General features: G+C 44.7%; 1 protein-coding gene across 1 annotated transcript; it reads right to left on the bottom strand.

The window, feature by feature from the left end:
• Positions 1–26,332, bottom strand: LOC133282376 (transitional endoplasmic reticulum ATPase-like). Its single transcript, XM_061478394.1, has 17 exons — positions 26,135–26,332; positions 19,701–19,812; positions 19,142–19,314; positions 17,061–17,203; positions 13,775–13,905; positions 11,950–12,081; positions 11,359–11,461; positions 8,688–8,821; positions 8,306–8,441; positions 7,071–7,183; positions 6,354–6,518; positions 6,123–6,245; positions 4,812–5,024; positions 3,214–3,522; positions 1,364–1,519; positions 865–1,019; positions 1–456 (listed from the first exon to the last, which is right to left on the bottom strand). The coding sequence occupies exons 1-17, from the start codon at positions 26,149–26,151 to the stop codon at positions 351–353; spliced, it is 2,421 nt and encodes an 806-aa protein (XP_061334378.1). The 5' UTR covers positions 26,152–26,332; the 3' UTR covers positions 1–350.
• Positions 26,333–26,580: the final 248 nt, after the last annotated feature.

Here is a 26,580-nt window from a genome sequence, read left to right as displayed (position 1 = left end):
TTAGAGTTTCATGGGATTTTTTTATTGTTTTTGTAGGGTTGTGTTTTTTTTTTTATACAGGCTAGCATTATACTCTTTATTAAAGCTGCTGATTCTGCCACATAAACTAAAATGGAAATTTCTGAGAATTTAAGTTGGTTCCCCTCCTTGTTAATACACTGTCTGCCTCCCAACTGAACACTGGTCTGGATTTATGTTTGCAGAAAACATCCCCCATACAAAGTCTGACATGCAGCTTACACCATTCTAACTGAGGAATGAAGAACCTAAGAGTTCACTGAACACTGGATTTTTTTTCCTGTACAATGTGGCCTGATGTAGGGTTTGGTCCACAGAGGACAGACAGCAAGTTAACCGTAGAGATCATCATCATTGTCTTCACTGTACACGTTGCCCCCGCTGTTGCCTCCTGTGCCTTGGCTTGGACCAGCACTGCCCTGGTTACCTGATGGGAACCTGTATGCAGTGGTGCAGAAGGGGAGAAGAGATGCTGTTCAAAAGCCTCCTCAAAAAGTTCAGCACAATGACCTCCCCTCCACACCAACACCCCAGTGCCAAGTAGGATAGGCAGGAGAAATGGGATGAGGCCTTATGGCAAGTCACACAAAAGGCTTAAACAGCTGCTGGATGTCACTCATGTTAAAGGAAGAAAGTTGACAGACTTCAGGAGCACTAACAGAGCAGTTACAACCAACCTGCAGCACAGCCTACACCTGCTACATGCTCAGCTAGCTGCTGTACATGCTGGGGAGAATGGGAAAATGCAGTGGAAGAGGGAATTTGTTACCCAGAATCCAGCAGAAAGCTGTCTCAGTACTCTGTTCTGGGGCTGGCTGAGCTATACTGCCCTCCCCCTATGGTTACCTGAAGCTGCCAAAGCCACGGCTCTGCTGTAGAGTCTGTGCAAACATCTCGTATTTCCTGATGTCATTGTCACTGACAGAGCGTCGAGCAAAGCGCATGGCCTCCTCAAAGTGATCCCGGCGGATCTCAGGAACTGGGTCATCCTCCTCCACTTCCTGCAGTGGGACAGAGGGCCCAGGTGAGCTGTGTGCCCAAATTCTGCAGCCCAACAGCTGCTCCCATCCTCCCTCTAGGCCAGGATGCTCCAACACCCACCAAAGTAGGGGACACTGGGGCAGACTGAGCTGCAGCAGGGGCCTTCTGAGCAATGCTGACAATGAGGCACCCCAGGAGGGCCTCAAGCACCCACAAGATGAGAACAAAATGCTCCAGCTCCATGCTCTATGCCGAGAGCCCACTCATCCCTATCTGAGGATTATGGACAGAAACATATCCCGTCTCATACATGAGCAGAGGTGAGCTGCCTTGTCTCATGGAAAGCTCAGAGTGCCCCACTCACCATGGCAGAAGGGTTGGTCTGCCTCTCTCGTTCTCGTCTGATCTCACTCTCAATGGACTCACGGATGGCCAGTTTGCAGGCACGCTGGCAAATTTCTGTCAGGTCAGCCCCCGAAAAGCCATTGGTCATCTTAGCTAAGAAATCCAGGTCAACATCCTAATAAAAAAACAAAACAAAACAAAAACAAAACAAAAACCCACCAAACCCAAAACCACACACAAACAATCAAAACCAACCAACCAAAACCCAGAAAACCCACCAAAATGCAAGCAGACAAAAAAAAACCAACCCAAAACAAACAAAAAACAAAACCAAAAAGAAACCAAAACCCAAACAAACAACAAAATCCAAACAACACACACACACAAAACCAACAAATCAACAAAACAAAAAAAATATCCCAAACCAAAGAGATGCCTGTCCTTTACACCTTGCACCCTCATGCAACGAAGGGGGGTCTTTAAATCCCAGGGTATCAACATGCTACCTTAACTTTGGCCAATTTGGAAAAGATGAGCTGATAAAAGGCTCTTGCTTTTGGGGAAAAAAACTTAACCACATAGAAAGGCAGGCCACACTCCCCACACACCCAGCAAGACCCTGAGAAGCAGCTGTAAATCACAGGATGGTTTGGGTTGGAAGGGACCTTAAAGATCATCCAGTTCCTACCCCCTGCCATGGACAGGGACACCTTCCACTAGACCAGGTTGCTCCAAGCTCCATCCAAATTGGCCTTGAACACTGCCAGGGATGGGGCAGCCACAGCTTCTCTGGCCAGTGCCTCACCACCCTCATAGTAAAGAATTTCTTCCTAATATCTAATATAATCTACCCTCTTTCACTTTGAAACCATTACTCCTCATCCTACCACTACACACCCTGAGAAAGAGTCCCTCCCCATCTTTCCTGTAGGTCCCCTTTAAGTACTGTAAGGCTACAATAAGTCTCCCCAGAGCCTTCTTTTTTCCAGGCTGAACAAGCCCAGCTCTCTCAGCCTTTCCTCATAGGAGAGGTGCTCCAGCCCTCAAAGTATCTCCATGCCCTCCACTGGACTTGCTCCAACAGCTTCATGTCCCTCTTGTATTGTTGCCCCAGAGCTGGACACAGAACTGTGGGGGGAGGGGGGTCTCACAAGAGCAGAGTAGAGGAGGAGAATGCTTCTGCACTGTTCACACTCAAGAAGAGGCAGGTTGATGTGTGGATTTAGGATACGATTTGCTCAGGTCTCAGCATTAGAAGTCAAATGAAACAGACTGGAAACTGAGATGTGCCACAGGCAGACCAAGATAACCAACCTCCTCCTCCTTCCCCTCAATCAAGGGAGTAGTACTGTGACCTCTGAAGCTTTCCTTCCCAACAGGACCTAAAAAGATAAGCTTAGCATGAAAGAGCTTGAGCTCTCAACTTGACTGCTTTTCCTGATTAACCATCAGTTGCATTATTGCCTGCTCCCCAGGCAAGGGAAACAGCTCTTGCCTATGACGGAGTTCAGCAACAATTAACTCCAATGGTACCTCTTCAATTTCCATTTCCTACCCATTTTTTTACATTTACCTTTCTTTCAGAGTACGAGAATATTTTCCATCTTGCCATAACAGGCTTTCCTGTTTCCACATCATGGGCAGAACTCTACATTATGATAAAGACCTGCTATGCTTACACACCTAATACCTAGTCTCAGAGCTCAAGCCTCTCCCTAACTCTTAATTTCCATCCTTCAGGGACTGAAAGCTTCCCAGCTCTGTACTGCATGGAGCAGTCACCAGCCCTCTACTCTATCCCCAGCTTGTGAAGAGCACATGCAGCACACAGGAAACCCAAGTCAGACATGGTCAGGGTGCAGGTCCTACCTTGGCAACTGGTGATTTCCTCAGGTTGGCTTTAAGAATAGCCACCCGGGACTTCTCATCAGGCAAGGGGATGTAGATGAGCTGATCCAGGCGGCCAGGGCGCAAGATGGCTGGGTCAATGATGTCTGGCCTGTTGGTGGCACCAATGATGAAGACATTTTTCTTGGTGGACATGCCATCCATCTCTGTCAGAATCTGGTTGATGACACGGTCTGCAGCACCACCACCATCGCCAATATTCCCACCTCGAGCCTTTGCGATGGAGTCTAGCTCATCGAAGAAGAGCACACAAGGGGCTGCTTGGCGGGCCTGCAAAAAGCAACCGGAAACTATTACTCCATGTTAATACCACCCAGCAAAGAGTATGCTGATATCACACTAAGCCTACCCTACCATTAAAGCAGCTCAGGGGAGTACCAGAGCATTGCTGCTTCAAGGAGAGCTTGAAGGAACTGCTCCAAAACAGTCTCCTGCCACACAAGCCCTCAATTAAACTCTCCTTGGCAACAAGATGAATTTCCCCAAAGTTAGGAGCATTATAAAACAAGCAGAAGGGTGGTAACTCCAATGCCTAGAGGAAAAGCTGGAGCTAAACTGCCTGGACCAGAACTCTCCTTGCAAGATCTGGGGATGTCAACTGGTTATTTAGGCACTCAAGTATCAGTAGGTGAGATATATGAAATGGAAGGGGGAAATCCAATCATTGTCTTCAGCTATCTAATGGATAGATATAGGAAAAAGGGAGCCAGATCCTTCTTCAAGATGCACAGTAAAAAGATGAAAGAGCACAGGCACAAATGACTGCAAAGAAAATTTCAGTTAGAAATAAGGAAAAAATCTTTAGAAAGAGCTCAAATACTAGCACAAGGCCTAAAGAGATCAGGGATTCTCCAGCCTTAGCACATGTTCAGAACATGAGGCCCCAATTTCCAAGTTGTCTTCCTGCTCTGGATAAATAGCTTGACCCAATGGCCTCTGAGCTTCCCTCTCAATTTAAATTTTTCTCCCTCACTCTCCTTACAATTTTGCTTTCAGCACCTTCCCTGACCACAGGAGTGAGGATTCTCAAGATAATCCATGCAGGTACCTTCTGGGACAGGAGGTCACACTATCTATGGGGTAACTGGGCAGTAGGAGTGAGCTCCTTTCCAAGCTATATATATTTCAAGACAAGAATGGAATAGAATATTTCAGCTGAAAGGGACCTACAGTGATCATGCAAGTCCATCTACAGAAAAATAAGAACCCATAGTATGCTTTGAAAGTATGTAGGTGATGGTTAATGAGGTGCCAAAGTAAGTTTTCAGGGACGTGGAGAATATCTATGCCATCCTAATGCTAGCCTCACTGCTAAGATACTGGGACATTTATCATCCTGCAACAACAGATACAAATTACAGCAGGATTATTTATTTAAATAGTTATGTTGCCAAAGAGAATTAATTCCCTAACATCAGGAAAGCAGCCTCTGCTCTTGGTGCAAGTGGGGAAAACACAAAATACACAAAGAACTAGGCCAGTAAGACAGGTGCATCAGAGACAATGCTTTGGGGGTATCTCAGCACAAACGTAGTACAAGGAGTAGAAGATACACTTACCTTGTCAAAGATCTCACGCACATTAGCTTCAGACTCGCCAAACCACATGGTGAGCAATTCTGGCCCCTTGATGGAAATGAAGTTTGCCTGGCATTCATTAGCAATGGCTTTGGCTAGCAGCGTCTTACCACAGCCAGGTGGCCCATAGAACAGAACCCCTTTTGATGGGGTCATGCCAAATTTGAGGAACTTGTCTGGGTGCTCCACAGGATACTGAACAGGAACAAACCAAACAAAAACCTCTCAATGAGCCAGAACAGGTCTGTACCTTAGAATCACAGAATGGTTTAGGTTGGAAGGGACCTTCAAAGATCATCTAGTTCAACCTCTTCCCTGCCATAGGCAGGGACATCTTTTACTAGATCAGTTTTGTTTCTGCTCCTACCAGAAACACTGTGATATTTCTGTTAGGTTAAGCACAAGATTCTGCCTGCTCAGTGCCACTGGAAATTTTAAATGGACATTGGTTTGAAAAGCACCACAGCTAAATTGTAAAGCTGCCTTAAACAGTCTACTTCCACCTACAAACTAAGTACCAGTTCAGGTAGTTTTCCAGCACATTTAACCTCAGCTTCACTCTGCCCTGCAGAAGCAAAAGGTAACAGCTCATTATCTAACCCATTTGCTCTGCCCTCCAGAGACAGGCAAGATGTCTAATGTGAGCATTTATTCTCTACAATAAAGTCAGAGATATACAATGATTTTAACGCCAGAAAATTAAGACTGAAAAGTAGATTCTTTTATTCACAGACAGGCTGTTTATACAGTGCCAATTGAAAGCAGGGGCATATCAAATCCAAACCACCCAACACTGGCAGGCACTAGAAGTTTCTACAAACCATTCATGACTTTGTTCTAGTCTCTCCTTCCATAGGAGGCTTCAAAATTACTTCTCACCTGTCCCTATGCTAACACTGATTGGAAAGCACTTCAGGGGCTCTTGGTATGAGAATTTTCATCCACTTTCTGGCATATAAAGCCATCATGTAACAAGATTCTCAGCAGTGGTCCCACTGCTGGTCTCCACTTAAGAGAAGCAGAACTGCTGTCATTTCTGCATGTAGCAAAACACCCACCCAAGATGCCACTGTAGACTCAGCTAAGGAAAGCCTAATGCTGCCTCCCAGCACCTTCCTCTGCTAAAGTTTACTAAGATGGAACAGCATGGTATTTTCAGTCCATTACAAGAAAATACCATAAAAACTCTGCATTTACCCTGTTCACAGCCCAAACAGCAATGTGGAGAGTTTCTGAATTTTATTATAAAATTATTTTTCAATCCGACTAGGAAAAACTGTTGGAAACCCCTACCTGTACAAGTTCCTGGAGTTCTCTCTTTACATCTTCTAAACCACCAATATCTTCCCAGGTAACTTGTGGCACCTCCACCACAGTCTCCCGAAGAGCAGAAGGATTGCTCTGGCTCAGAGCCCACTATCATTAGAGGAAACAGCATTATATAAATTATAACACGTTATGTTCACACACTTCAGATAAGCAATTAGACACTGCACCCAAAAGAAAGGGGTGCTCCTGCATTACCCTGAAGTCATCCATGGTCACAGCCAGCGAGTTCATCACTTCAGCATCAATAGTTTCATCTTCTAGGTCTATGAGATCCATTTTCTTTCTGATAGCCTGAAGAGCAGCTTCTGAGCAAAGAGCAGCCAAGTCAGCACCAACATGGCCATGAGTCTCATTCGCCACCTGAAAGAGGAGCACTATGACTCACACGGATACAAGCAAGCACTCTGCAAAGGCAATGGTTTGGTCACTCACCCAGAGGTGAAACAAAACACAGGACAGGAGCATCAGTGCTCTGCTGCAAATTCAAGACAAGTGCCATCACATATTTAACAGGCAAAGACACTGCTGTTCCACCTCCTATTTAGATCAAAGCTGCAACTGGAATTCAGATGGTGTGCAGAAAGATAACTCTAAGGACTGCAGTTCTTCATTCAGGACAGAGATTACAGTAACCATCCAGTATCACCATAATGTTCACCCAGCTCTGTGAAGCACTGTTTGAGGCTTGCTTTATTTTTAAAGAAAATGACACAGCAAACAAATCCAGGAGGACAGGCACTTCCAGACTGGACTGACACACATTTCACTTGGTCATGCCATTCTTCACTAGTAAGTGAGGATTTTTGGTCACTGGTAAACTAGTTAGAAGGAAGCCCAGAGATCATACACTTGCCCAGTTTCATGTTGTCCTAAATGAGCAGAGACAAGCTTTCCTAAGAGCATGCTACTCACCTGTTCCAGATCCACATCATCAGCCAGTTTCATATTTTTTGTGTGGATCTGCAGGATCTCCAGGCGCCCAGTGGCATCTGGGATGCCGATATCTACCTCTCTATCAAAACGACCTGGGGAATACAAAACATATGTTGAGCTGCTGATTCTGTGAACTAAAGGTTCTGCAGCTGCTGCCGCCTTCCTCTGACAGAGGAACATGATGATGAGCCACAAACACATATGATTTCAGAAAATGCCAGAGCTTTGAGTTTCTCTGCAGCATTTATCAGCACAGCAGCAGAGTCAGATTAGGGAAGGAGGAAAGGCTTTAACCATTTAGGGAAAGGGAGACTACTATATAAACCAGAGTTCAAGATTATACAAACACAGATGTTTTCTGTTTTGCTTCCCCTCCCCTGAGACTCATTTATAGAAAATATGCTTCCCCTAACCAACATACCATGAGACATTTTTGTTTATTTCTACCTTTGTGTCCTCCGCACAGAGGAGAAACACACAAATACCAAGACTTAATTTTTCAGAACTTTCATAGCAGTACCCAAGTGGTGAAAAATATGAATTGCCCCAATATCTGGGGAGGCAGGAAACCTACATATTACTGCAATATTAACTAAGGTATGTACACCTATCATTTTCCTCTAGCCATAGCTGTGCATTCAAACACCTCACTACACATTTAAGAGGCCATTTTTTCCCCTCAAACATGACTTTACCAATTGATCATTCACACTGCAAAGTTTCAAAAACCTGAATCTCAGAAACTACCAGTCTTCTCATCAATCAAAAGAGGAATTGGACAATTCAGAGCCTTCTGCAACCCGAGACATTAAGTGTTTAGTCGTGAAATAGCCTCGCTTAATTGATGAAGTGAAAAAGTGTGCAGTCCGCGAAGTATTTTGTTATTTCTACAAGTTCTAACCTAATAAAGCACAGAAAATGATACCCAAGGCTGGAAGCCTAGAAATGAATTTCAAACAAGTAGCTGGAGACAATTCAATAGTTTAATGTAACACACAGATAATGTTTAATATTAATTTCTGCTCAAACTTTCCAAGGCCCCTGAAGCATAGCTCATAACAAAATATCTATTACACACATACAAAAAAAAAAAAAAAAAACACACCAACACGCTCAACAAACAAACAAACAAAAAAAAAATCAAAACACCCCCCCCCCCCAAAAAAAACCAACACAACCCCAAAACAAGCAAACAAAAAAGCAATTGTGGTTACCGAATCGCCTGAGTGCTGGGTCAATGCTGTTTGGCCTGTTGGTAGCTGCCATGACAATCACATGTGCTCTCTGTTTCAGTCCATCCATAAGAGTCAACAGCTGAGACACTATGCGACGTTCCACCTCTCCATGTGTCTATGGAGAGAGAAAGTAATTATTAGACCAAAACCTCTAAAACACAGCACAGGAGCTAGTACTGTACCAGAGCAGACCGATACAACAAACATGAAATAGATCAGATTGTTCCAATATCCAACTTCTGACACTCAAGTGAACTCAAGCATTAAGTTAAATACTACTTTACGCTGTAGCCAAATGAAGATTCACATCAGCCACTACCAAAAAAGATGTACTCCTTTACTTTCTACAGGCTTTCTTTACCTTCTCTCTCTTAGGAGCAATGGCATCTAGTTCATCAATGAAGATGATGGCAGGAGCATTCTTCTCTGCTTCTTCAAAGGCTTTCCTCAGGTTACTCTCAGACTCACCAGCCAGCTTGCTCATGATCTCAGGACCTGAAAGAGAATAACAGCACTGTGGCACCCAGAAGAGAGGCAGTTAGCTGCAAGGCATGCAGCTGAATTTTTTTTAGTACAATGTTCACATGGGAGTATCTATATTTCAAGCCAAAGCAAATGAAAAGTATGCTTCTAAGAGATCCAAGAAAAAGAAACTTGACCCTCAGGAGTGCAAAGCCACTAGCTGACTAAAGGGCACCAGCTGCAGAGCCACTGTAAAGGCAGGTACTAAGAGTGTTTCATTACAAGTAACATGCCAATTCATAGCAGCTCAATCTACAACACTGCCTGCAGCTCTAGGCTTGGGACCAACAGACAGAGAACACATCATTAATTCTGACAATGTTATTTTTATTACACAATAAAAGAACAATTTCTAAAGTACTGTCCGGCTCACTGACATGCAGTGACACCTTCCGCACACTTGGAAAGTATATGACAAGAGCAACATATGGTTAGAAATGGTCCATTTACATCTGACACAGAATCATAGAATACTTAGAGTTGGAAAAAAACTTAAGATCATCTAGTTCTAACCTCCCTGCCATGGGCAGGGACATCTCACGCTAAACCATGTCACCCAAGACTATCCAACCTGGCCTTGAACACTGCCAGGGATGGAGCATTCACAGCTCCCCAGGGAAACCTGGTCCAGTGCCTCACCACCCTAACAGGAAAGAATTTCCTCCTTATATCCAATCTAAACTTCCCCTGTTTAAGTTTTAACCCATTACCCCTTGTCCTATCACTACAGTCCCTAATGAAGAGTCCCTCCCCAGCATCCTTATAAGCCCCCTTCAGACACTGAAAGGCTGCTATGAGGTCTCCACACAGCCTTCTCTTCTCCAGGCTAAACAGCCCCAACTTTCTCAGTCTCTCTTCATACAGGAGGTGCTCCAGTCCCCTGATCATCCTCATGGAACTGTTGGAACAAGTCCAAAGGAGGGCCATGTCCTTTTTATGTTCAGGATACTAGAACTGTACAAAGTGCTCCAAGTGAGGACTCACAAGAGCAGAGTAGAGGGGCAGGATCACCTCCTTCAACCTGCTGGTCACCCTCCTTTTGATGCAGCCCAGGATACAGTTGGCTTTCTGGGCTGCGAGTGCACACTGCCTGCACATGTTCATTTTCTCATCAACCAACATCCCCAAGTCCTTCTCTGCAGGGCTGCTCTGAATCTCTTCTTTGCCCAACTTGTAGCTGTGCCTGGGATTGCTTCAACCCAGGTGTAGGACATTGCACTTGTCATGTTTAAACTTCATAAGGTTGGCATCAGCCCACCTCACAAGCATGTCAATGTCCCTCTGGATGGCATTCCTTCCCTCCAGCGTATCAACCGAACCACACAGCTTGGTGTCATTGGCAAACTAGCTGAGGCCACACTCAATACCACCGTCCATGTCACCAGCAAAGATGTTGAACAAGACCAGTCCCAACACCGACCCCTGAGGGACACCACTTGTTACTGGTCTCCAGCTGTACATTGAGCCATTGACCACAACTCTTCGCCTGAAGCCATCCAGCCAGTTCTTTATCCACCAAGTGGTCCATCCATCAAATTGATGTCTCTCCAATTTAGAGACAAGGATGTCATGCCAGACAGTGTCGAACGCTTTGCACAAGTCCAGGTAGATGACGTCAACTGCTCTACCCCTGTTCATCAGTTCTGTAGCCCCACCACAGAAGGCCACCAAATTGGTCAGGCAGGATCTCCCCTTAGTAAAGCCATGATGGCTGTCACCCAGCACCTTGTTGTTTTTCATGTGCCTTAGCATGCCTTCCAGGAGGATCTGCTCCAAGATTTGGCAAGGCACAGAGGTAAGACTTCCCGGTCTGTAGTTCCCTGGGTCATCCACTTTCCCCTTCTTGAAAATGGGAATTATATTTCCCTTTTTCCAGTCATTGGGAACTTTACCTGACTGCCATGATTTTTCAAATATGATGGCCAGTGGCTTAGCAACTTCATTTGCCAGCTCCTTCAGGACCTGCAGATGGATTTCATCAGGTCCCATGGACTTGTGCACGTTCAGGTTCTCAAGCACATCTTGAGATATAAAGCAAGTCACTTTCCTACCACTGCTCACTGCTATGCTGTGCCATGTACTCCTTTGCTTTGACCTTCATGGGTTTAAGTGACTGAAATCAGAAAACCAGCACTACTCCTTTTCCAAATACCTGCTGACAGCAACAGAAACCAGTGTCCTGCACCCATACAGAACAATCTCACCCACTTCATTCCTAGCTCTGCCTTCACCAACATAAATGAACACTCAACCAGACAAACTCCAAGTCCCTGCATCACAAATTTGTCTTTCCAACCAGCCTGCTACAAAACAAGTCTAGCTTAAGGGAAGTGCCACTACAGATACTTCCACACAAATGGCCTCCAAGTATCCCCAGAGCACACTTCAAAGAGGTAAGGAAGGATGTCAGGGATAATACGTGGCTCTTCAATCCCTATTAATACCATTCATTATGAGATGGATGAATGAGTACACAGCAGACCTGGGGCCAAAGCAGCCACAAAACTTACCATTGATCAGGAAGAAGAAAGCCCCTGTTTCATTGGCCACTGCTCGGGCAATCAGTGTTTTACCAGTTCCAGGAGGACCATACAGCAGGATCCCACGTGGAGGCTGAGGACAAAGGCAAAGAACTTAGGTGAAGAGCTAGTATCTGAATGTCTAAGTACCTTCACAGTGAAATACTAAGCATTTGATAAAGCCAGTCCAAAACCGTGATGCAAACTCATGCAACAGCTGTCATCCCAGCACTGCTAATCAACACCTTCACTACTTTGCATGACTCGCAAACAAAAACCTTGCCAATAAATGACAGCACTGATTCAAAGTATCCCTCTGCTTTGCAAGTTGCCAGTACTTTAATGTGTCCAAAACATGTAAGGAAATACTTTCCTAACACTAGCATTAAAACAAAACAAAGCAAACACTACCTCCCCCCCCAAAAAAAACAAACAACAAACAATCACAACACAAAACCAAAAAAAACAAAACCAGCAACACCCAAATTACTTCTTCCCCTCCCATATCTTGTAAACCTCTAACATCAAAAGTCATCCACAAGGGCCAGCCCACTCACCCACATGGTGCACATGGGGACTTACCTTCACCCCTATGGCCTTAAAGAGTGCAGGGTGTCGGAGGGGAAGTTCAACCATCTCTTTGATTTGAGCCAGCTGCTTCCGGCAGCCACCAATGTCATCATAGCCCACTTCATTCAGTGACTCTTCTTCATCCTACCCAGAAGGAAACATTTGAGTGAAAACAATACTTCAATAACCCCTTCCAGTCTATAGAACCCAGGAATGTGGGTTTTTGTTTGCTGCTATTTCTTTGCTGTCTTGAGATTCTCACTTTCAAGTCTTCCTGGTGTCTTCTACAATTGTTTCTTAGTTCTCCCTTCCCAGACATGCAAAGGGAAATGCCTGCACATGCCTACACCTCACTGAAGCATATCCTCTTGAATAAAAGCCTCTACTGCCAGGTTCCCTACAGACTCCAGAGTAAAACAAGCTCTGAAACCTTCTGATGTGGTTAACAAAGATAACAATAGACAATGAAGCCCAGTATAAAATATACTTATTCTTTAAACTCCAAGTGATATTTCTAATTACTTGACATACCCCAGCTACCATAGAGTTCCTCAACATAGTGTTTTCATTTGGGACTGTCTCAAATTAAGAGAAAATGTTAAGATCCAGATGTGCAGATAAGACCAACTGTAACCAACTCTTTCAGTATCCATTCATTTGGCTGTCCAGATCTCTACTGGCCTTTGTTATCTGTAACATTAGGCAACACTAAAATGATAAAACAACACAGCCTGGAATCTCAGAGGGGTTTCAGTCCAAGCCCCACAAACAGGAACTACTACTTCAAAGCAGGTTGCTCAGGGTCTGGCTCTATCAAGCACTGAAGGTCTCCAGGTCTGGAGATTCCTGCCCTCTCTGGACCTTGCTCCAGGGTTTGGGGAAGTCTTTTTCCCAATATCTATTGGGAATTTCCCTTGATCCAGCTTGTGCCATTGCCTCTAGTCCTGCCCCTGCGCACAGCTCTCTCAAGAGCCTGTTTATCTACCCCTTCCCATCAGGCAGCTGCCAGTAAGCCTGCCTCTGCCTTCCCTTTTCCATGATGCATCAACCCACTCTCCCAGCTGCTTCTCCTTCATTCCTTGGCTGAACTTGATCCCATCTGTCTCTGCTGTGTCCTGAAGAGCCCAAACTGGACTCACCCAGTGCCCAGTCATAGTCTCACAAGTGTCAAAGAGAGGTGATTTTTCCACAAGGTAGTTAACTACAAATCATCATTCACCCTGACTTGCAGGTAGTAAAAAGGAACTTACTTTATGAACTATACAACCACCTTGGCTCATTTCTTTCAGATTTCCTACTCTGTAACAGTAAGGTGGCCAAGACCTGACAGACAATCCACTCAGGCTGCCTCAAGGTTGGTACACTCAAGGCTAGATACCTTAAGGGACTGGGGGGGAATAATAATAAAAATATTAAAAACCATTTAGAGATTTCAAGTTTCTCACTGAAAAAGTACTAATTGCTTTATTTTCACATGGCATGAAATTTAGCACTCCCTGCTATGGACTGAGGGAACTTTAGAATTAAAAGATGAATCTAAGTACAGAATGAGATATCGGGAAGCAGATGCAAAGCCAGCTACTGCCAAAGTATAGAATCTCTTTAGCAAACCTAAGCATTGGTGCTTTCTCAGCATCTAAGGAAGGATACGGGAAGCCCATTTCTCTGGCTACCTTCAGCAGCAGCTCATCACCTGAAACCAGATGTTTTAATCATTATATTAAATACGCAAAATGCCAAAACAGGAACTGCAAACACTGCTGCTCTCAAGGACTGACACTAAAACAGATTTCAGATGGGGGGACTCAGTAGAACCACACAGCAGGATTCTGCTCACCTCTCGTTTGATGGGCTCTCCTTCACAATGGATCACTGTGTCTGGAGCCACAATGCAGTAAGGACTTGGATCTGTCTCCACCACTTTGAACTCCACTGCACGCATCCCTCCACGCACTAAGAAGATGTCACCTGTAAAACCCCACACTTCAGTAGCCTGCTGCAACAGATGTCTGAAAAATGTCAACCCTTATACTACTAGCAGCCACAGAGGACTAGGAAGTGGGTTACATAGACATATACTACTGGCATTTTTAACACTGCTCTGCATTCCTAACTCAAAAGCTGCATGTACTGTAACTACCCAAGCACCTGAAGTTCTCAAATTTCATCCAGAAACAAACAGCAAACAAAACCAGCACACAACAGGAAAGAACACTGCTTAAATAGAATATAAACACAAGGAATAACATTTCTTTTCCACTCAGTTTCAATTTAGCATTTCTAAAACAGGCAAAAAGGCCCAACTTAATAAAAAAAAAAATAATTGTTATAACTAGTTGTTACTAATTGCCTCCAGAAGCAGAATTATATATAATACTGCACTATGACTCCTGGTTAAACTGGGCTATAGAACCTGTATAATTTCAACTGGTGTCTATACTGTATTAGAGTCAAAGAATCACAGAATGGTTTGGGTTGGAAGGGACCTTAAAGATCATCCAGTTCTAACCCCCTGCTACGGACAGGAACATTTTCCACTAGACCAGGTTGCTCAAAGCTCCATCCAACCTGGCCTTGAACACTTGCAGGGATGGGGCAGCCACAACTTCTCTGGGCACCCTGTGCCAGCGCCTCACCACCCTCATACTAAAGAATTTTTTCCTAAAATCTCATCTCAATCTCTGTCAGTTTAAAGCCATTCCCCCTTGTCCCGTCCCTACAGGCCCTTGTCAAAAGTTCCTCTCCAGATTTCTTGTTGCCCCCTTTTAGGTATTGGAAGACTGTTATAAGGTGTCCCCAGAGCCTTCTCCAGGCTGAACATGCTCAGCTCTCTCAGCCTGTCTCCATAGAAGAGGTGCTCTAGCCCTCAGGGCATTTTCATGGCCTCCTGTGGACTGGATCAAGTAGGTCTGCATCCCTCTTGCGCTGGGGCCCCCAGAGCTGAACACAGTACTCCAAGTGGGGTCTCACAAGAGCACAATGGAAGGAAGAATTGCCTCCCTTGACCTGCTGGTCACACTTCTTTTGATGCAGCCTAGGACATGGTTGCTTTCTGGGCTATGAGCACACCCTGCTGGCTCATGTTGTGCTTCTCATCAACCAGCACCCCAAGTCTTTCTCCTCAGGGTTGCTCTCAATCCATTCTCATCTCAGCCTGTATTTGTGCTTGGGATTGCCCTGACCCAGGTGTAAGACCTCGCACTTGGCCTTGTTGAACTTCATGAGGTTTGCGCTGGCCCACCTCTCAAGCTTGTCAAGGTCCCTCTGGATGGCATCCCTTACCTCCAGTGTATCAACCAAATCACACAGCTTAGTGTCATCAGCAAACTTGCTGAGGGCGCACTCAATCCCACTGTCCATGTTGCTGACAAAGATGTTGAACAGGATCGGTCCCAACACTGACCCCCAAGAGACACCACTAGTCACTGATCTACACTTGGACATCGAGTTATTGACCACAACTCTGAGTGCAACAATCCAGCCAACTCCTTATCCACCAAGTGGTCCATCCATCAAATCCATGCCTCTCCAGTTCAGAGACAAGGATGTCATGTGGGACAGTGTCAAATGCCTTGCACAAGTGCAGGCAGATGACATCAGTTGCTTTTCCCTTACCCACCAATGCCATGGCCCCATCTTAGAAGGCCACCAAATTGGTCAGGCATGACTTGCCCTTAATGAAGCCATGTTGGATGGCACCAATCACTCCCTTATTTTCCATGTACCTTAGCATGGTTTCCAGGAGGATCTGCTCCATGATCTTGCCAGGCACCAAAGTGAGACTAACTGGGCTGTAGTTCCCTGGGTCTTCCTTTTCCTTCTGAAAAATGGGGGTTATATTTCCTTTTCCAGTCAGCAGGAACTTCAACAGACTGCCACAACTTCTCAAATATGATGGATAATGGCTTGTCAACTACATCTGCCAGTTCCCTCAGGACCCACAGATGCATCTCAATCAGGTCCCATGGACTTGTGCACCTTCAGGTTTCTTAGATGATCTCAAACTTGATCTTCTCCTACAGTGTGTGATTCTTTAGTCTCCCAGTCCCTGCCTTCTGCAACATGGGCAGTATGGCTGGAGCTCTTGCTGGTGAAGACCAAGGCAAAAAAGTCATTGAGTACCTCAGCCTTCTCCATGTCCCAAGTAACTAGGTCTCCCATTTCCTTATGGAGAGGGCCCACATTTTCCCTCATCTTCCTTTTATCCTCAATGTACCTACAGAAGCTTTTCTTGTTGCCCTTAATGTCCCTGGCCAGATTGAGTTCTGTCAGGGTTTTAGCTTTCCTAACCTAATCCCTGGCTGCTTCAACTATTTCTTTGTTCTTCCCAGTCTACCCGTCCTTGCTTCCACCCTCTGTAGGCCTCCTTTTTACACTGGAGTTTCTCCAGGAGCTCCTTGTTCATCCACGCAGGCCTCCTGGTGTTCCTGTCTGACTTTCTCTTTGTCAGGATGCATCGCTCCTGAGCTTGGAGGAAGTTATCCTTGAATATTAACCAGCTTTCTTGGACCCCTCTTCCCTCCAGGGTTTTATCCCATGGTACTCCACTAGGCAGATTCCTCAAGTTTCCAAAATCCACTCTCCTGAAGTCCAAGGTAGCCAGCTTGCCGCACACCCTCCTAGCCTCCCTAAGGATCTCAAACTCCACCATCAGGATCTATTTGTTCCAGCAGAAGTGCTACTAGCATTACTCTAAAAGTATATTTGTTTTTTTATGCACTCTCCCAGTTATTAAATTACTTTGAAAAAGTGAATTTAGTCAGGGTGCCAGCAAGTATATCTAGTCAACTGATTAATATTCAGGCAACTCCACAATCCCATCAAGTGGAGAAAAATCTCATTAAACAGAGGTTCTACCTGAACCTTTTCTAATGCTCTCCCATCCCATGTAGCAAAAAAACTGTAAGAGAACTATCAAGATGCTCTGCCAGTCAGCAACAGATATTACCCTTTCTTCTGAAGATTAGGAAAAAATTAAACCAGCACCAGGAAAGTCTCGCTTTTCAGATGTCAGTCTAATGCTTTGTGGAGATCTGTGCAAGCTTCTAGAAATTCTCTTTATTCAGTCTCAGTACTAGCCCACAATCGCTGCCTACCAGGACTTTAATAACAGGGCCTATTACCTTTCCTGATAGGTCTGTATGCTTCCAGGAAGTATGGCTTGAGATAGACTTCAAACAGATTCCCTGTGATCCCTTCTACTGTGTCATCAATTGGCAGCACATGTATACGTTTGCCATATTTCACATCTGGGCAAGGCTGGATGCTGCAACAGAAGAAAACTCCAGTTAACCGTATCATCCTGGACATATACCCTAGTCTGGAAAAGACAGTGATGTCCCTTCCCAAGCCAGTACAAATGCCAGCAAAGCCCCTCCAACGCCCTGGTGAGGCTTCCTGCCTGCATAACAATGCTGACAGGGCAAAAATCATGCCCATCAGAGCATTAATATTGACAACACATGCCTTAACTCCTTCACTCCTCTCAGCCCTACCCAAAACTGCTGGGGAGTCTCATACTTTCTTCCTACCCCCTGCTTTTTTGTAGCCCCCCTCACCATCCCCAAGGCACATTTACAAATTACTAATGTAGCCTCAAGACCTGTGAGAGGCATAAGCTAACTTTTGTTTCAACAAGGAGCTACTGCTGAACCAACTGTAAGGGTTGGTACAGGGTTGGGTCTCTCTCTAAATCAAAATTTCAGCTATTATTTTACAGTGTAGGCAAACAGCCTACTGTAGCAAAACCTCAGAGTACCAAGCTGTGGCAGAGGCAGAAAGCTCAATTGGGTTTGACAGCTAAGAAAAGCCTACATGGAACTGCAGTTGAGCATGCAACTTCTCATATGCTACTTTGTTTGAGACTCTTAATAGAGTCTTTTACCACATGCTTTACAGAGAGGATACAGCAGAAGAGTAAAGGAAAAGACAGACTGCCCTAGAAGGAAAAGTTTACAGACTACAAGCAGGAAGCAATTAATGCATGAGCCTGGATTTTGGCAGAAATCAGGCCACAGAAAGTCACACAGTAAGTACTTAAAGATCAGCAAGAAAAACTTTGAGGGTAAGAGGTATGAATTTTCTGACCCTTGCAACAAAGCTAAGACAACCAGTAACACATCTGGAATGCTAAGAACCACTACAGACAGTCTCAGAAGGGGAGTGCACAACTGTCACACTAGAAATTATTCCAACAGTAATGTCACATCAGGTTAAAGTAAGGATTCACTTTTATTTTAAATCCAGACTGGCTCAAAGCACTGTTCTTTTCCAACTACAGTGGTGTTTAAAACTTGCATTTTCTAGCAGTAGAGAGACAGGTGGAATAGACTTGTTCCTCTCCTCTACAAAGTTCACATGAAACACATTTGGCATTTAAAGATTATTCCAGATATCACCCCAGGAAGTCTAGTGTCAGAAACCAGGCTCAAATTTTCCCAGAACATGCACAATATTCCAGATTAGGAAGATGTTCAACCCTCACATATTTAAGCCTGCAAATTAGCTTTTTTGTATTTAAGAAATGCTCACGTTTCCCACCTCCCCACTCCCATCATAGAATGGAATCTGCCTCCTATAAACCAAGATGTTTACTTCAGTGCTTTCCCACTACCTTCTGCAAATGCTGCACAAAATTCCTGCAACAATGTCAAAGCATTCCTAATTTTAAAATTATTTTATAACAAAAATTGGAATATAAACAACCCTAGAGGACTTTTAATCTTGCTATTTGACTGCTTCACGTTTCTGTCACTCACTTCTAGCAAGTTTTAACTTCTGTTTGTCATAGGGCAGCTCAGTGCTTGAGCTAACCCTACTGTGGGATCAATTACAATGTTGCTTACAGCTTTCCACAGTTAACTTTGTAGACATAAAAAATTTAGACATGAAAAATTTGTGAATTCATTTAACAAAGTAAATTTGGGAAGATGACTGTGACAACAGTGGGGTAATAGAACAACTTAATTTAATGACAGGACCTGGGCTCATGAAGGTCCTGAAGAGACTTCAAGAATCTTTAGCATAAATTTTTTAGTACTAATCTACAAGACACACGCTTGAACAGATTTCGGTGATCTCCTCTGGAAGATGTAAGAATAATTCCTGCAGGCTCCATCTCTGCTACAGACCAAATCATTTTGGACCCAATGCACAAATTATTTAGGACACACAGGGATATGCAAGTTAGCAAACGAGTTCTAACCTGATCACGTCACCCAGGCGCACTCTCAGGTTGTTACGAACAACCCTATTCATGCGAATCTTTTCATCTGAGCAAGTATCATCTGACAGAACAATACAGACTGCTTCTCTCCTCTTCTTTCCTTTTAGCAGAACAGTGTCTCCCCTGAACAGCTGCAATTCATCCATTTTTGCCTGCAAACAATAACAGCATAGAACAAGCTTTTGACAAAACAAGAATTCAAGCATTTGAAGGAGAGTTACTTGACTTTGTAGAATTATATCTTGGAAGCAATATACTAGATCTATAAAGGCAGAGGCTCCCACTACACCAGTCAAGAGCTAATCCTGAAGCCAGACTAAGGGCATAAATTCATCTGAAACCTAAAAGTTGAGAATCAAAATATATTTTATCATGGAAGAGTGTTAGAAAACAAGACAACCCACCTCCCTCACTTGTAACTGCTGCAGCTTCTGACACAAATACTTAGATTCATGTTGAAAAGTTACAACTCAAATTAATAGACAGCAACAGCTTGCATATTACCAGATTAAATGCTTTGCTTTTATAGATTACACACCTGGGACAGTGACACAACACTGTTGTCTTCATTGATGGCTTCATCAACAATTAACCGATTTGGCCTGTTCTTCTGCTTCAGAATTGCAGTTGATAAGTCATCCGCTTTAGAACTGGCAAAGAAAACAGAAGTTAATGAGTCCAAGTAATATTGCTCCCCCCTTTCCAGCCACCCCACTGTTTTGTTCTCCATTTTCTACCCGCTTCTTTGTTGTCTTGTCTTTCAGAAACTATTACTGTTTGTAAGACAAAGAAGAATATTATTTCTAGGCATCAGTTTCAGGAGTTCAAAGCAGAATATTTTCTGTCACTAAATATAACTACTTTACTAGCCTCAAATGGAAATAGCTATGAAGCGATCAGTGAGATGTTGCTGACTGTAAGATGTTTTGCCCAAAAGAATTAGTCAGACTCATCTGAAATCACATGTAACCACCACCACCAAAAGAAAAGTTCAATTCTATTTCATGTCAAATCCCAAATAAATAGGGGAATTAAAAGACAATGATGCAGCTCCCCTGACAGGAAGAGTTGTAAGAGTTTAGCCTGTCAATGCCTATTAGTTAAACCTAGCAAGCCAGTAGAAATATTCAAGTGTTCATGATTTTTATATATATATATATAAAAGCACCTTTCCATAATACCTTCACAGGAGTCACTGCAGTTCTAGCCCACTATGCCACAAGATATAGGACAGATAATTCATTTGCCTTGGCAAAAGGGAACACATCAAACATCAAGGAAATGGAAGAAAGGCAAATTATTTACTTCAAAATCTAATACAGCAATCAATTCACTTCATGAAATAAACTTGAACCAACTGATTCCCAAAGGAGCTCCTGGAAGTTGTACATCAGCCAGCCACAACAGCAGCAGACTCTTGTAACTTCCCCTGGTGGGCATCTGACTACTCTCTCAAAGTAGTCCAGATGTGCCAGTGACTAATGTCAGAATAGAAAACTTGACACGGTTTGGTTTGATTCTCACCAAAAAGAACACAAAAAGTCTTCCTTTGTCCTAAGCAAGCAGCAAGCATCAGCAAAGAGTAGGAAGCTTTGTGGACATCAGCGTTGGCCATACACTTCGGCTCAATTTCAATGTTTTATGGAAAAAAATAACCAGAAATTAAACCTTGAGTGGTTGCAGAGCAAGCAGCTACACAGCATGAACACAGACTGTGGCAACACTGCATTACTTGGCATGCTTACTGCATTTTTAAGTGTATCAGAGAGAGGTAATATACCTACAGAGTGTTATGTTAACCAAGGTCCCCCTACCCCTCAAAAAAGATTTTTCCAAAACAGACTACATGGTATTGACTCCTTTCTTTGTCATGTAAAAGGGGGAACACCACCAAGCAAGCTTATGAGAGCAACCAGCTTGTTTCCAAAAGATTTTCAAGCTTTGCATAAGCCCTGGCAGCATAGGAAATATGTCATAAATGAAAGGCAACATTATTTTAAATTAACAACAGAAGTTGTAAAACATGTCTTTCCAGGACTGCCAGCCTTTTTCCTCTCTTGATTAAAGAGTGCAAGAGGTAAGAAATTGACAACCATCCCTTTCAATAACCATGTGAGATGTTACAGATCCATTCTCTAAACCTAAAAAGACACAAGACAGACTGCTGGACACATCTAGAAGGAGCTCATGAATTCCATCTTTAACCTAATATGCGGTCCTGGTAAAGCCTTAAAAGTTCTGGGATTTCCAGGAAAACTAAAAGCACAATAAGAAAACTGAAAAAGAACACATTGTCGGTGTCGTGGTTTAAGCCCAGCCGGCAACCCGGAAACTACGCATCCACTCACTCACTCCCCCCCCCTTCCTCCCCCCACTCCTGGAGGGATGGGGAGGAGAATCGAAAGAATATAATTCTCATGGGTTGAGATAAGAACAGTCCAGTAACTAAGGTATAACACAAAACCACTACTGCTACCACCAATAATAATAATGATAACAGAAATAACAAGGGAAGAGAATACAACTATTCACCACCTGCCAACTGATACCCAGCCCGACCCGAGCAGTGATCTAGCCCTTCCGGGTAACTGCCCCCAGTTTTCCATCGTGGGCATGACATGCTGTGGTATGGAATACCTCTTTGGCTAGTTTGGGTCAGGTGTCCTGTCTCTGCTTCCTCCTGGCTTCCGTTCCTCCCTGGCAGAGCATGAGACTCAGAAAGCCCTTGGTCAGAGTAAACATTACTTAGCAACAACTAAAAACATTGGTGTTATCAGCATTGTTCCCAGGATGAAAGTCAAAAAAAACAGTACTGCACCAGCTACTGAGAAGGAGAAAAAATGACTGCTACTGCTGAACCCAGGACAGTCAGGTATCCTGGTTTCAGCTGGGATAGAGTTAATTTTATCTTCCTAGTAGCTGGTACAGTGCTGTGTTTTGGCTTTAGCCTGAGAACAATGCTGATAACACACCAATGGCTTTAGTTGTTGCTAAGTAATGCTTACCCCAATCAAGGGCTTCCTTAGTCTCTCATGCTCTGCCAGTGAGGAGGGGCACAATAAGCCAGGAGGAAGCAGAGACAGGACACCTGACCCAAACTAGACAAAGAGGTATTCCATACCACAGATGTCATGCCCAGTACAGAAACTGGGGGGAATCACACAGAAGGGACTGATCACTGCTCAGGTCGGGCTGGGCATCGGTCAGGAGGCAGTGAGCAATTGTATTGTGCAACGCTTCTGTTTACTGTTGGTTTGCATTTGTTTGGTTTTTTTTTTTTTATAGTTTTCTCTCTCTCTGTGAGGTGCTTTGAGAAATGGCTGAATGGCAGAGTTCAAAGGGTTATGATCAGCAGAACAGAATCCAGTTGGAGTCTTGTAGTCGGTGGCATTCACCAGGGAACAATACTGGGTCTTGTCTTATTCAACTCACTTATCAGTTACCTTGAGCAAGGACTAGAGTGTACCCTTAGCAAGTTTGCTGATGATATAAAGCTGGGGGGCAGTGGCTGATACACCCGAAGGCTGTGCTGCCACTCAGTGGGACCTTGAGAGGCTGGAGAATTGGGCAGAGAGAAACTTAATAGGTTCAACAAGGGCAAGTGTAGGGTACTGCACCTGGGGAGAAAGAGCCCCAAGTACCAGTACAGGCTGGGGGCTGACCTACTAGAGAGCAAGTCAGGTGAGAAGGACCTGGGAGTATTGGTGCATGCTGTGTTGACTATGAGCCATCAGTATGCCCTTGCAGCCAGGAGGGCCAATAGTATCCTGGGGTGCATCGGAAGGAGTGTGGCCAGCAGTTCAAGGGAGGTGATCCTCCCCTTCTACTTGACACTGGTGAGGTCACATCTGAAGTACTGTGTCCAGTTCTGGGCGCCTCAGTACAAGAAAGACAAGGAGCTACTGGAGAGGGTCCACCAGAGGTCACAAATATGATCGTGGGTCTGATCATCTTTTTTATGAGGAGAGACTGCAGGAGCTGGGCCTGTTTAGTCTAGAAGAAGAAACTGGGAGGGTATCTCATTAATACATACAAATATCTCAAAGGTGGGTGCCAGGAGGATAGTGCTAGACTCTTTTCAGTGGTGCCCAGCGACAGGACAAGAAGCAATGGCCATAAACTGAAACACAAGAAGTTTCACCTCAACATGAGGAAGAACTTATTTAAATTGAGGGTGGCAGAGCACTGGAACAGGCTGCCCAGGGGGGTTGTGGAGTCTCCCTCTCCCAGAGACATTCTAAACCTGCTTAGACACATTCCTGTGTAACTTGCTCTAGGTGGCCCTGCCTTGGCAATCTCCAGAGGTCCCTTCCAACCCTTATGATTCTGTGAAAAGCTTGAAGGCATTACAAAAACAGAATAAAAGTCTCCAAGTAACAGCATGCATACATCTATATGTGTGGGGTTAGCTTCAGTTATCTGGCCTGATAGTTCTGCAAAGAAGCAAAGGTGTTAAGAAATTACATGACAGCTACACAGGACAGTGATGTTATTTCTCCTACTGACAAGTGTAAGGACTTGGACAGAAAAGCACTATCCATTTTCCAGTAGCAATTCAGAATATCATCATCACCATTTGTCCTCATTGCATCTCTTTGGGGATTCCTCATACTGTAACCGAGATGATGAAGGAAAATATGTCTGTGCACCTCAACCACGCTCAGACAATCCCAGATATCTATGCATCAGGAAAGGAGAGCCCAAACTGAAAATACTAAGCAGGAAAGTATAAAGAATGGGTTGGGGTTCTCTCCTGCCAACTTAACTACATGTGTTGATAAAATTTAGCAAAGTGCAGGACAGAGCTAACCTAGGAAACTCCTAAAGCTCCTCAATAATTTTCCCATCAGAAAGCCTAGTGCAAACCCCTCTACTCACCCCTTTTGTCAGTTCCCTCACACACTTTCTCTCTCTCTCTCTCGCCTTTCTTTCACTAACCCAACAGAGGTGAACTGAACATAAAATGTATCTTCAGAGCTGTTTTGGAATTAAAAGGAAAGTCTAAGCTTGCATCAAGCCTGACTCTAGACAGAAGCCAGAAGAGGACATAATGGCACAGCTAATGCCCAAGCTTGCATATTAAAGCATAAGACTTAAATAAAACTGAAGCAAATATGTACTCACCCTAAAGGCCAACAATAACGGGTTCTCCATTTCCATTCTCAGCCCCCTTTCTCTCTCAGTAAAGCAATCCAATAGCCCCATTTGACACAGGGAAGAGGTGGGGAGGGACATTTTACAACTTATATTACTTCATTGTTTATCTCTGTGCCAGAGCTCCCCTTGTTCAGCATACAGTAATGCCCAGAAGCTATGCACTGTGGTGGACAGTATGAAGAGGTCAGAAAGTATTTATTGATTCTTCTGAAAATTACTACCAATCGCCAAAGCTCCACATGAAGTAGGGAATTAAGTTGCTCCTGCAAGTCTATGCTAAATATACAATACCAACTCAAAATGATTCCAGCTTCAGTAACAAAAGTGAAAAGTCATGCCTTTTGTATACTGGTGTGCCATTTTATCAATACTCTCATGAACTTACTTCCTAGATAAAACCTGACAGTAGTTTCTTACCGCCCTGAACATCCATGTTCTAGACTGAACTACTTTCCCCATCTAAGTATTAAATAAATAAAAATCCATAAAACATTTTATGCATTGAAGCAAATGAGTGAAACATCTGATGACTGCAGCCACTTACTGAAACAGCACATAACAACCAAGCAGTGAGTTCACCCACTCTCAAAATGCCAAGTCCTCAGTTTCAGACAGGTATGCACATGAAGATGAGAATCTCTTCAGAAACCACACTCTAATAGCTCTTGCAATGCTACTCTCTGTGCTAAAGCTCAGTTCAGCAAGATGGCTGCCAACAGCATTGACACAAAAATTACAACTAAAAAGGCAAATGTTTTCCAGTTGCAGAGTAACTTCTGTTGATTCCTACATGGTGAGAACAACTTTGCAAAAGTAGAAATTTCTTTTTAAAGAAACTGTTCACCTTGCTCAGACTCAAAACATGTCTTTGAAGCCATCACTTCCATCACAAGCTCTACTAGGAACACTAAACTATTGGCACACCTCGCTGGAACTGATTTAGTAGGACCAAGTAGGTCTAATTTGCAGGAGTTGCAAAAGGAAAGAAGATACACCACGGACACTTTCTAAAGGGACTGAAAGTGCCTCTGGCAAGGCCAACAAGTCATTTGAAATATTCTTGGATTTGGAAATTCTCTTCAGGCTCTATTCTTACTCCTCTCAAATGGCAATGAAGTGGCTTGCACATGTAGACTGGGAGCTGAAAGATCAGCATTACTTATTTTTAAGGAGCACAAAAAATGACCCTCAGCGTGGAACTGAAAACAGTGAGGCAAGACTCTGGAAACGAAAACATAGCCGACTGCCTCAGCTGCCACAGCGGCCAGCCCGGCACAACATATCCGGCCTCTTCGAATACTAGCCCCGACCCGAGGGCAGCTACGGGCCTGTGGGGAGGAGGCCAAGACGTGCCTCTCCCCCGTAGCTGCCCCACCAGCCTCTCCACCGCTTTCAGGGAACCTGGAAGACAAAGCCCTCCCTGGCTGAGGCCTATCCCAGGGTGGACGGCCCCAGGCGAGGCCACAGCCAAGGCCACCGCGGCAGGCCCGACCTAGCCAGGCCTCACCCCCCTCATGACTCGACACATCCCGGGGAGGCCCGCCCGAGGGAGGGGGCAAGGGCAGCAACGCGTGGGGCCCCCCTACGGGCACACGTCTGACTGGGCGCGCGCGAGGAGCCGCCTATCCCCCTCCCAGCCCCACTCCCACCTCCTCAGAGCCTGCATGACACAGCGGGACCAACGCCGGATCGAGCTCGCCGCCGGGCCCGGCCTGGGCAGCGCAGCGCGGATGCAGTATTAGGAGAAGCAGGCCGAACCAGGCCCAGCACGACTAGCCCTAGGCCGCGGCCTGCCAGCGGGCGGCCCACACTTACTCGGATCCTGAAGCCATGGTGCTGGGGGAGGGAAAGGGCCGAAGGGAAGCCGAGAAACAACGAGTGGGCAATTGCGAATCTCGGACAAGCTCGCAGCAAAGCTCGACGCTTCACGCTGACTGAACCTTAAAGCCGACTCATCAAAAGAGGAAGCTCCGTCTCGTGATGTCGCACCCGCCTAGCAACAGCGTACAACTGACCAATCGGAAATTCCGCCTGGTCAGCACCTCAGCCAATCGAGAAGACGGAATTCTCTCCCTCCCTCCTTCACTTCACCTCTCCTTTCCCTTCCCTTCCTAATTGTCGCGAGCCAAGCACAACACTCGTCAGCCAATCAGAACATTGCCCCCTGCCGTGGCTGTTCTACAGGGCGACATAGGTCGGGCAGCCAATGGCAAAATTTCACTAATGGGAAAATCCAGGCCGAAAGTCTCACCATGACGCCA

This window comes from Pezoporus flaviventris, unplaced genomic scaffold (assembly GCF_033815535.1).
Source record: "Pezoporus flaviventris isolate CSIRO_AGI_PZ_B2104156 unplaced genomic scaffold, CSIRO_AGI_Pfla_v1 ptg000121l, whole genome shotgun sequence".
Taxonomy (NCBI): Eukaryota; Metazoa; Chordata; class Aves; order Psittaciformes; family Psittacidae; genus Pezoporus; species Pezoporus flaviventris.
The sequence above is the reverse complement of the archived record's forward strand: the minus strand, read 5'-3'. Positions and strand labels throughout refer to the sequence as shown.